Source organism: Teleopsis dalmanni, unplaced genomic scaffold, assembly GCF_002237135.1.
Source record: "Teleopsis dalmanni isolate 2A unplaced genomic scaffold, ASM223713v2 unscaffolded_contig_0010, whole genome shotgun sequence".
Lineage (NCBI taxonomy): Eukaryota > Metazoa > Arthropoda > Insecta > Diptera > Diopsidae > Teleopsis > Teleopsis dalmanni.
In genome coordinates, this window is record NW_024031392.1 from 9,091 (window position 1) to 21,071 (window position 11,981).

General features: G+C 29.1%; 2 protein-coding genes and 1 pseudogene across 2 annotated transcripts; 2 read left to right on the plus strand and 1 right to left on the minus strand.

Annotated features, from left to right (window-relative positions):
• The first annotated feature begins 3,524 nt into the window (after positions 1 to 3,524).
• On the plus strand, positions 3,525 to 4,964 carry LOC119662920 (luciferin sulfotransferase-like). Its single transcript, XM_038072574.1, has 5 exons — positions 3,525 to 3,882; positions 3,949 to 4,081; positions 4,217 to 4,541; positions 4,606 to 4,678; positions 4,825 to 4,964. The coding sequence occupies exons 1-5, from the start codon at positions 3,566 to 3,568 to the stop codon at positions 4,958 to 4,960; spliced, it is 984 nt and encodes a 327-aa protein (XP_037928502.1). The 5' UTR covers positions 3,525 to 3,565; the 3' UTR covers positions 4,961 to 4,964.
• A 2,882-nt stretch (positions 4,965 to 7,846) lies between these two features.
• LOC119662921 lies at positions 7,847 to 10,196 on the plus strand (annotated as a pseudogene).
• LOC119662918 (glycoprotein-N-acetylgalactosamine 3-beta-galactosyltransferase 1-like) lies at positions 10,106 to 11,716 on the minus strand. Its single transcript, XM_038072572.1, has 3 exons — positions 11,306 to 11,716; positions 10,324 to 10,705; positions 10,106 to 10,264 (listed from the first exon to the last, which is right to left on the minus strand). Exons 1-3 carry the CDS (start codon positions 11,533 to 11,535, stop codon positions 10,106 to 10,108), a joined length of 771 nt encoding a protein of 256 aa, XP_037928500.1. The 5' UTR covers positions 11,536 to 11,716.
• Positions 11,717 to 11,981: the final 265 nt, after the last annotated feature.

An 11,981-nucleotide genomic window follows, 5' to 3' on the forward strand; every position in this document is an offset into this window, starting at 1 on the left:
TAATTATATATATCGAGTTATTTAGTACGCATTATACACTATATATTAAACAAAATAATAATAATATATAGTAAAATTCTCTAATAATGATATATAAACGAGAACGCGGCGAAGCGACCTAGAAGCACACAACTATAGTATAGTTTCGTAGTATACCTAAATATTCGCATACTGTTATGTCTTACTAGAAATTTATAATTCTCATTATCTTTGATTTCTTTTTTTTCATAAATTCTTTAAAATTTAATATTTAGTCTGAAATGGTTTAATATATGAATTACGATTAATATGTAGGTTTTAAAAGGTTTAGTAACGTCATTTGGTAAATATTATGAAATAAATATACAACTATTATTATTTTTCTCAAAAATTTTCTCTATAAACATCAACATCATCAAATTTTTACTATTTTTAGTTTTTTTTTTTCTTTTGTTTTCTTTCTTTCGGTATTAGAATAAAAATAAGTATAGTTTTGTCTTTTTAAAATTTACCACCTGATTATAATTTAATATGATATGTATTACTTCAGCTAATACTCTTTTTTGTTATACTACATTGTCATCCTACAAATTAAAGAGTTTAGCTAAGTTCATAAATTTGTCAGGTCGATTTACTTCCACTTGAATGGGGAACTGTGCATTTTGGCGCTGTTCGTCCGCTTACTTCTAGCCTGAGTATAAAGAACACTAATCCTAAAATATGACAAAGGATCATTATTATTAAGTAATAATTATACAAATAATGAGAGATGAAAATTTTGCCATTTAATGTCATTATTGTGATTATCTGAAAGATAGTGTCAACATGACTAGTTTTTTTTCTTTTTTTTTTTTTTTTAAATTACTTAGTATTTTACCACAATTAAAAATAAAATATCAATACATATAGTTTAATTGCTTATATTTATCCAATATTTAAAATAAAATGAATTTGGTATTTTTTAATGAGGTCTAGTTTCCTATGTTCCTAATAGCAAACATGGTTAGATGACGCTTGTTGATAACCGTAAATGAAGAAAACTTAAAGTCATTCTAATCGGCTTCAGTTGTAACTTATGTTGTAAGACTTAAAAAGTGTGGATAGCGGCTTTCATTAATCGAATCACTCAACAAACAGAAAATTCCCTATAATTCGAACCAATTTTTGTGATGCAATCGGATTTGATTAATTGCATTGCTCCCTTGCTCCCATTTAACAATATGAGTATGCGTTTTCATTAATGCTAGGAAAAGGAACCTAATTTGTTATCGGAAACTTTCAAATACAGTAAAATTTTAAATCTCAGAGAAAATGTTCTAAAGAAATTTAAAATGACTTGGCGGATATAATCTGGTGTAGCTAAAGAAGGAACACTAATTAGTTTTATTGTTGTTATAATTAAAGAAAATTATCTCAAAGAAAAAATCAGGGCTACCTTTTCTGAAAGATTATGGTGTTTTACTCAATTTTTTTATATACTCGTAAAGGCTTGGATAGCTAGTACTTTTTGACAATAATTAATATAATACTAGGGAAGTGCTTGTTTATAAGTGTTAGAGTATATAAGGTATGTTTACAATAATATTACAAGATATACGAAATATATAAACAAATTTAAATGTGTTTAATTTTATATATAAAGAACAAATTATGAAAGAGTTTGTATATGAAATGTATTTAGTTTGAATATATTTTTTTATTTAATTAACTATAAATGGAACATTAGGCTCAATGCTGTTTATTAACAACTCTGAAAGAAAAAATTATGGTTATAGTAACCATTGGCTACAATTGTGCTGTAGATATAAATAATTGAATCTACACGTTTGGAGGAATGTGTTATAGGACGATAGCCCTTTCTATCTTTTCCCTAATCTTTTTCATAAACTGATTGGCACCTTCCATCTGAACTATATAATGTAGATTGCATATATACACAAGAACAGTATGGAGGTGAAGAGATGACAGTTTGTAATATATAGACTTACATATAGACTTACATATTGTAACTGATCAATTATTACTAATGTTGATATTCTTACAATTTTTTTGACACCATTCGTGGAGGAGAAGATGATGCTGAAGTTATTAGTTCTTTAGAAGCATAATGCTATACCCGCAATGCTTTCGTTTTAACTAAAAAATATTAAAATATTACCATGGCCTACCCGTAGATATGATGATAACATAATTAAAAATGTGTGGAAAATATTGGACAGTCCAGTTGCAAAAAATATTACAAAAAAGTTGATGTGCCTGAAAGCAAATCTTTAAGAATAATGAAGAGTATTTTCATCGGTACTCTCTTGAATTTGTTTATCTCAATTCTATGGAGAATGAAAGTTATGTCAATGCAAAAGGAATTTATTTGACAGGATGACGGGTCTAAAATTTAACCGCTTTTTGCTTTTCACTTCAAATATATTTCGGTGTGAGAAATAATTGATATAAAGAACAAAATTGAAATTATTTTATTTTAATTTACTCATTTTAAAGAAAGGTTAACAATTCTGAAAGAGTCAAAACGTACGCATCATTCATTTATATTTTGTACAGCAAAAATAAAAAAAATATATAATTGGTTTTTTCAATTTATAGAAACACACTACATACATAAAACCTTTTAAAAGAAGATATACTTTTTTTTTGTGTTAGTATCAAATCTTTAAGGAAAAATCTTCTAAAGATACAAATCACCCTTACCATCTGCATGCCCGATTCATGCACGACTCATTGAGTCATGTACGCCTATAGACCAAAAAGTCTCCACATTTTCAGCTCAAAATCCTGGAGATCTCCGCAGTATGACCAGTTGCGGTATTCCTTAACAGTGCAGGTTAGAAGTACACTTAGCGTGCTTCCAATCTGATTACGTACTAAGTATTTCGTCCGCTTCAACAATGTTTATTGTTCTAGAGATTATGTACTTGTAAACGCTCCTCTCTTCAGTGCTTGCTAATATCTGCTTTACCATAAACGAAGGGCTGACTTTCACCATTAGTGTCTCTAGATTTAGATGTCTAGTAGCTACGAATATCTTTAATTATATAGTAAGGACTCTCAATTTTATTTAGGCAAAACTGACAGTACGGATTATCTGCCAGCCTGAACCGGTATAACTATCACGGAAGCATTCATGCTTTGTAAGAAACTGCGTTAATTGAAACTTCAAGTCTCTAGTATTTCGATTAATCGAAACTTCTATACTCGTATTTGGAATTAGCGAGTACATCCAACTGGATTTGCATCTTGTTTAAATTTATATAAATACACTACATAATGCTAAAAGAAGATATACTTTGCTTTTGTCAGTTAGTATCTGGTAAACTGTATTCAAACGCATACTTAATCTTTTATAAAAGCTTCATAATTTATATGTTGATTAGGTAGATTAAGTTGATTAAAAAAAATATTTTCATTCTAATAAAAGATGTGTAGCATTTATGCAAGCTTTTTCAAATACATATATAAGAACAGCAGTTTTTTTTTATTAATATTCGCAGTTTGCAGTTAAAGAGTAGTTTTGCTTTACTAAAACTCAGCAGTTGAGTTTCATATTTGTTCCCATACGTACCAAAAATTCAAAATGTATAGCAAACGTTCTCACGATACTCAAACAGCTTCTGAGGATAAAAATCGGAAAATGATTGAAATAGCTGCAGCTGGAGATAACATACCACTGAAGGAAAATTGGATGGAACGTTGGTGTACTGTTCCAGATGATTTTGGAAATATTTTTGAACAAATCTATGAATTTGAAGTAAGAGATAATGACGTTTTTCTTGTAACATTTCCTAAATGTGGTACTACTTGGATGCAAGAAGCAGCTTGGCTGTTAATTAATGATTTGGATTACGAAGCAGCGAAGAACAAGATATTAGCTTATCGTAGTGTTTTTTTGGAGTGAGTGTAAAATTACTTCGTTTGTAAAATAATGAAACTAACAATTTGTTTTTATGTTTTATTTAGTCTATCTGGACTTTATAATAGTATTGAAGTCAATACTGTGACATTAGCTACAGAATTGAGATCACCTCGTCTAATTAAATCACACTTACCAGCCAATTTATTGCCCCGTCAAGTTTGGGAAAAGAAGGTCAAGGTAGATAAAATTAAAATCCATTCTAGTTTAATTTATGTTTAAATGTGAATGTATAAATGAAATACAGAATTAACTTATATTATTAATATATATATAATTATGTATATAATTGACTAAATAAACATTTATCAACAGATTATATATTGTGTTCGAAATCCGTGTGATGTTGTCGTATCTCTTTGCAAGTTTCAGGAAGGCCTGGGGACATGGAATGGAAGTAGTGATGAATTTGTACACGATTTTATGAACAATCATGTCATGTACTCACCATTTTGGCCAAGTGTTTTAGATTTTTGGCAAATGCGTAATGAAGACAACATTTTCTTTACTACTTATGAGAATATGAAAAGAGATTTAACTGATGTTTTATTGAAATTATGTAAATTCTTAGATAAACCAGAACTTACAAAAACCCAGATCAGTAAATTAGTTGAGCATTTATCTTTTGATAAAATGAAAGGTGTTATCATATTAATTTTTAACTTAAATTTATTTCGATAATTTGAGCAATTTTTATTTTGTAGAAAATAAAAATACTAATCCAACTGATGTTATAAGAGCAGGATTTGGCAGTCCAAGTGTTAAATTTGATTTTGAGTAAGTATTTTTATTTGATAAATACAATATCTTTGTACTTAAATGATAACAAATTGGTTAAATATTTATAATTTTTTAATAAATTACTTATTACAATTATATTCCAATTAATTAATAAATGCATTTTTGTTTTACCTACATTGAAGGTTTATGCGGCGGGGTATTATTGGTTCTTATAAAGATGAACTTAGCCAGGATAATCAGCGGAAGATAATCAACTGGTCGGAAAGGTATTTAGATAAACACAAGCTGACAATAAAGGAATTGTTTGGGGAAATTTAAAGCATTTTGTATAATATTCTTAACATATATTATTGTTTTATTATATTTTAATTAAAAAAAAATCTTCAAAATATATGGTCTAAATGCAATGTATCATTTATTTAAAACTACATGCAATCTTTTTCTGAAAATTACTTAGGGGCTTATATGGGTTAATAATTGTTAATTAACCATTAGAAATAAAAAATAAAATACATTTGTACACTCGTATAACAATTAAAATTATATAAATTCATTTTAATGATAATAAAGTTTTCATCGAAAAAAAATATCCAAATTGTTTTTTCATCTTAACATAAAGTTGCGAATAATACCTTTTAAGAATGTGGGCCGTTTAGTTACAAAACTAATTAAATGCCAGTCCTATATGTACTTATGTTATTGTTTTATATTAAGCTAACTTGAAACTAAATGTCTTTACTTATTAATAAATTAATTAATTATTAATAATAATTAATTAATAAATATCTGTATACATAACAGAAGTACAGATGTTCGGTGGATGAAATCGGCTGCTTTGAAGTGCGGAATGTTGCCATACTTCTTATGGCAACATTGTTGCAAATTGTTTTCTTTTCAAACTGCAAGTATCTTGCAGAAAACATATCAAGTATCATTTGAAATACTTGATCGATGAGATGTCCTAATACTATTGGATATTAATTTCGTCGTCTGGCTATTGGCGCCAAAACTAAAGACGCTTACGAAGCGTTTTAGAAAATAGAAGCTCCAATCCTATAGGATGAAGATGAGAAGCTTCTAGAATATTCTGATGAATTGTAGAAGCTATAATTTGATTAGTCAAATCCAATCTTAAAAATCTTATGAACGACTATGGACATCAGAAGGAAACTTCTAAAAGTCAGTCGTTGGTAGAAGCTCAAAAAGTTCAGTCCCCATCTAACAAGTCGTTGGCAGTATCTTTCCTTAACAAGTCGTTGAAAAAAATCTAAACAGTCGTAGGAATATATTGATTATAATATATAATATATATATATAATTATAATATATATATATAATATATAAATAAAATATTTTTTTTTTAAAAACTTTAAAACAACCCGTTAATTAATTTATATTGTTAAATTGTTGCAAATTTTAATAAAATGTTATTGGGTTTGTTAATATTTTTAAAAATAGTTTTTTTAAATACAACATTTAGTTCTAATAAAAATCTGTTTCTCTTTAGATTTGTCCACACCATACACCATACTAATAATCAGTAGCGAGGCGTCAGCTTTTTGGCAAGGTGTTCACAATTTGATCAAAACAGAATTCCAACTGTAACGTATTCTCCCTATTCCTGAGTTTTGTCGTTTCCACAAGCAAATAGCATACAAGACCAACAAAACAATTTATTTAAATGTTCGCAGTCTGTGATCCACTGGTTTTTATGGTAAATAGCTGTAGGAAAACGGCGACTTACCACAGATTTCGACATTTTTACATCAGGTACCAAATTCTTCATATCTGGAATTAGTCTATTCATTTTATGAATTAAAACCATTTTCTCAGAAGATTGTTTAAAAAAAGATATTTGAATCAAATCTTTAGTCACACATTTATCCATTTCTAAATATTATTTTTCACTTCAAATTTCTTTAATTTTTTTCTTTACTTTTACCATTTGCTAGTATAAAATTGCAATAATGACTTTGTTTTTGGTTTATTTCCAACCTCTACATAAGAGTAAGAAACTCTCATGCGTTCATTTACTCTTTCACTTTGTATTTACTAAGAGCGGTTCAATTTTTTTATTGAACCATTTGTCCATATAAAACGACAACCGTGACTTTGATTGTATTTGCATGCTTTGTATGAACTTGCGGTTCAATTTGGTCGAGTGAACCTCTCGTCAAATGTAAAGCGATTTTCGCTCAGTTATTTCTTTTCTCATTTGTATTTACTTTGCATAAGATTGGGGGTTCACTTTTTTTTATTGAACCGCTTGCACGCATTAATTTAAGAGTTATGATTATTTTACGTACATATTTTGCGGGGCTTGTTTTCTCTTTTATTTTTATATTTGTTTGTATGTTTTGTGTTGTGTATTCAATATTGAATAGTGAATGTGATTTAATTTGCATGCTTTGTAACTAGCGCGGTGCAGTTTTTATTATGAACCTTAGTATATTTTATGAGGAATGTGTTTTCTCTTTTATTAATTATAAGTAATGTTGGGTGTAACTAACATATGTGTGATTTTGTTTGTGTTGTACGTTTTGTGTTTATATTAATATGTTTGGAAAAGCTATTATAAAATATGTTAAGTAGCAAAATATCGAGATTATTTACCTAATAAAAAAAGATCTAAAAAGGAAGCTTTGTTAAGGTGTTCAGTGAACACTCTCAACCATTTGACGCCTCGCCTCTGCTAATAATACAGGTAACAATTGACTAATCTAGTAATTTAGTCTTCAGAGCGTTTTTCTCTCCTCAAAATATCACTTGTATCAGATAGTGATCGTTAACAATGAGTATACTTTTTATTATTTAATAACAAAAATCATTTTTTTTTGTATATTTATTAATTAAATAAGATTTATATATTATATTTTTATTGTTTTTAAGCTTTTTATCATGGATCTACATGTGTGTATGTAAATGCTACCACGATTAGCATATAATAACCACAAAATAATATACATATTAAAAAAATTTATCTTAAAATAATTTTTATTGGGACTAGTATAAATGTTTTATATTTAAATAAATTGTTATCTTTATTATTGTTGTTGTGATCAGTGAGTAACTTAATGTACAAATAATCTAAAAGAAACTCACCACACTTGCTTTGTTGTTGTATTCCGAAGTTGTTTATTTGTTCACACTTTCGCTTTTATTTAAAACTTTGAAAGCTTCGTTCAGTAGCTTTTCGAACGTCGATAGAGTTATGCGCTGTTTGGTTCTATCTCTGCGCTACTCAAAGAAAAAAATTGGTTTTTCTCTTATTTTTTCATTTTTAATAGTCACCACTTTTTACAATATAAATAAAAGCGCGGTGTATTTGAAGAAGTTCAATTCGAAATACTCGAAAAATTCTTCGAAATATCGAGATTGGCACAATTATGAAAAAATTGCCGCGGATAAATCACGCGTTGGGCTGGGCGAACAAGGTGAGGCAGCTGTTCTGAGTTTGAATCATGACGTAGCTGTTGTGAAACGTTGGATTAATGAAACCGGTTTCAATGCAGTGCTATCAGATGAGATCTCTTTGGAACGATCACTGTCAGATGTGAGGCACGCGACGTAAGTATTTAGTTGGGTAAACAATATCGGTAAAAAAAATACGTTAGACTTTAGTTCCTTATAATTTAGCTGTGATTGTTTTTATAATTTATTGACAAGTATATATATATGTATATAACTCTATATACATTAATATAATATTGTAGTACAAGTTTTTTAAATTAATTATTTGATAAATCAGTAAATAGTCGTATGTATAAAGTTTATATTATAACAAACCCATCACCAACATTTTTTATTCTATTATGTACAGACTCCTATATGATTTTGTCGTGCTGATGTTGTCTTGTTTGTAAAAAATTGTTTAGTATATTAAAATATTTTATAATAAAATGTTATTATAATATAAAATACAATTAATTATTTTATTCATATGCATTTTTTTATTATAGTTGCCGGATGAAAAACTACTTAAGTGATCTACCCACAGTCAGTATCATAATTATTTATCACAATGAACATCGTTCAGTTTTACTGCGTACTATCCACAGTCTTTTTGCCCGTACACCACCTGAACTACTAGAAGAGATAATATTGGTAGATGATTTTAGTACCTCCATGTACAATAAAAACTTGGACAAACATCTAAAACAAAATTTTGATTCAAAACTAAAAGTATTACATGCACGTATATATTTGGGGCACGTCAAGCAAGTGGAGAAGTGCTAGTATTTTTAGATGCTCACATAGAAGCTACACATAATTGGCTACCACCTTTACTAGAGCCTATTGTACTTAATCATAAAACATGCACAACTCCTATCATAGATACAATTAAATATGATACATTTGCATATGTACCAGGCACTGCCTCTAGAGGAGGATTTAATTGGCAGTTTAATTATGTGCAGTTACCTTTGCTACCGGCGGAAGAATTGAAACTGCCAGAACCACATAATAATCCAGTAATGAATGGAGGACTATTTGCTATAGCTGCTGAATTTTTTTGGTACTTAGGTGCTTATGATGAGAATCTATTAATTTGGGGTGCAGAACAATTTGAACTAAGCTTTAAAATTTGGTTATGTGGTGGTAGCATATTAGAAGTACCTTGTTCGCATCTTGGTCATCTCTACAGGGATCCAGAGTATCGAGTCAATTATATTAATACAACTGAAGACTTTATTAGTAAGGTAAGTTAAAAGAAAACGTTATCTATTTCAATTTATTTTTTCACCGTTTTTGTGACTTTAGAACTATAAAAGAGTTGCTGAGGTTTGGTTGGATGAGTATAAGGATTTTCTCTATGAACATGTACCGAAGTTAAATCAAATTTCTGTTAGTGATGTGAGTGCAAGGAAAGCTTTACGCGCACGTTTGAATTGTAAAAGTTTTAAATGGTTTCTTCAAACTATAGCACCTGATTTACTACAAGCTTATCCACCTATAGAGCCGATTGATTTTGCAAAAGGTGCCTTACAGAGTGTAGCTGCACCAGAACTGTGTTTAGATACTCTGGGAAGAGTTGAACGTAACGAAGTGGGCAACTTAACTTTATGTTCACCAGATTTAAAATATCTTTACGCGAGTCAACGTTGGCATTTAAGTTTTCGACGTGAGTTACGTCAACATGATGCTTGCTTGGAAGTGCAAACTTGGTCGAAAAATTCGCCTCTCTGGTTATGGCCTTGTCACAATCAAGGTGTTAATCAATTTTGGTATTACGATCGTCAAACACAGATGTTGGTGCAAGGCACTGGAGAAACAGAACGACGTTGTTTGGAAGCAAATCTGCTTGAGAAGCGTGCTTATGTTAATGTTTGTGATTTTGGAAATAAAAACATGAAATGGAATTTTGGTTATATCAACCAAACGGCAATGAATAATTTTTTTAACATAATAACATGAAGTAAGTTAAAATTTTAAACTGTTTCTACAATTTTTGTAAAGATTTCTTTATTTTATTTCTACAGGATTTTCAATTATTGGTAATTGTGCTGGTAGTCGTTTTTGACCAAATACTCTCATATTATATATGAAATATTCAAGTGTATATAAGTCATCTCGATGTACATTACTAAATGATATCATCTTTTTTGAGAGCGGAAATGATTTCTGAAAAAGTGGAGAACAATTTTAAATTTTGCTAACTTTATACAAGATCTGCAACTTACATTTCTCATAGCGTAAAATGAATTTTCGTAAAGGAATTTATGATCCTCTGGCTTTAGTCCTTTCAAATAATCGCTTAATGAGAAAGGAAAGAACGTATTGCTACCATCTTCTGCACGACTGTCGCCTGCAAGCACTCCTACATTTTTTAAACATCTGGCTAATTCCTCACTTTCTTTACCATTTGCTCCTGGAGTACAAATTTCAGTGTTTGGTAAGGCTGATTTAACAAATCTTCGCAAAGCTTCTTTGCTCAGTACGTATCCAGCACTGCTGCTCATATAGGCTTCTCCATCTTTATTTTTCAGTTTATAGCCAAAATATATTGGTGTTTTGTTGGAGTACGGGTAGAGCAAATAACGCAGATTTTCAAGAATAACAAAACTAAAATAAAAAGCAAATAATTAATAAATTATTAAGCGAAAACATAATATTATTTTTATTTAATTAATATTTTATAAATTAAGAGCATTTGTATAAACACATATTCTTTGTATACTTCATAGTTGTTTAAACTTTTCGTGAACATCTGTTGTGTTTGCTTCCAGACTCATCTAAATCGAGGCTTGAGATTTTTGGCGCCCCATATCTTAAACCACTCAATCATATTTTTGTTATTAAAATTGGTCAGATACTTTCATTTATAAGTGAGCTGAGCTGGTTTTAATATGCAAAAATTTAACTTATTCACATATAAAAAAATAACTCAAAACGCTAATTTTTTCATTAGCAAATACATTTGCTGATCAACTTCGAAGGAAAACAGCTTTCTCAGCTAATTGAATAGAAATTGATCTTCCTTTCTCTCTTTACTTTTACTAAATCATATTTTACTGTTAATATCAATTTTTAAAATAACCATTTAATATCTATGTTATAAACTACAGATTATCTTTTAAAACTGTTTCAATTTGTTATTTACACCTAAGTATTATGAAACCCTATCTAATAATAATTTAATTATAATTCCATTGATATGCCTACTTATCATCAGCGGCTCTTAGAAACCAATCAGCATTATGGTAGTGATAATTGTAGACAAAAGTGAGGCTTTCCTTAAGTTTACCCCATTCTTCGTTCTTGCTAATGATAACTGGTTGTATTTCATCATGGAAGTCGTCACTCATAAACAAAGTCTTATCACAACGTTGAGTCCATGTGCGATAAATACGTGCCGCTTCTAAATTGTGACGATAGCCTGTTGTCATGATCATGCAGAGGATACGTACTCTCTGATTCAATTTGTGAATAGCTGGTGTTCTTCGGGCATTTTTATATTTACTATGTGTTAACTTCAAACTTATACAAAAAATACCGATTAACACAAAAATTATAGTATAGCGCAAAATTAAACCAAAGTAACGATAGAATTTTATGCCTAATTTTAATTTAATATTTTTTCTAATATATTTCACATTATAGTGATTAATAATCATTTCTGCACGAATGAACAGTAATATCAACACTAATAATATTAACAATCTTTTCAGATTTGTTTGCTAAAAAATCGTATATGATAGACAACTTCTAATTAATTTAAGAGTCTTTTTTTGTCAAATATTTGTCTCCTTGGACTTATGTAAATTTTTTTCAAGTAACGAATGTTTTCCATTACTAAAATTAATTTGCAAGGGAATAGTGAGTAATTTTTCAAATCTTT

Bases quoted from the DNA above. Each gene is read 5' to 3' on its own strand.
- LOC119662920 (XM_038072574.1), top strand. From the start codon at position 3,566: ATGTATAGCAAACGTTCTCACGATACTCAAACAGCTTCTGAGGATAAA. The intron at 3,883-3,948 runs GTGAGTGTAAAA...TGTTTTATTTAG, and splicing joins TATCGTAGTGTTTTTTTGGA to TCTATCTGGACTTTATAATA. The intron at 4,082-4,216 runs GTAGATAAAATT...ATTTATCAACAG, and splicing joins TTTGGGAAAAGAAGGTCAAG to ATTATATATTGTGTTCGAAA.
- LOC119662918 (XM_038072572.1), bottom strand. From the start codon at position 11,535: ATGATCATGACAACAGGCTATCGTCACAATTTAGAAGCGGCACGTATT. The intron at 10,706-11,305 runs GTAGGCATATCA...TTTTTATTTTAG, and splicing joins CTAAGAGCCGCTGATGATAA to TTTTGTTATTCTTGAAAATC. The intron at 10,265-10,323 runs GTAAGTTGCAGA...CCACTTTTTCAG, and splicing joins CATTTTACGCTATGAGAAAT to AAATCATTTCCGCTCTCAAA.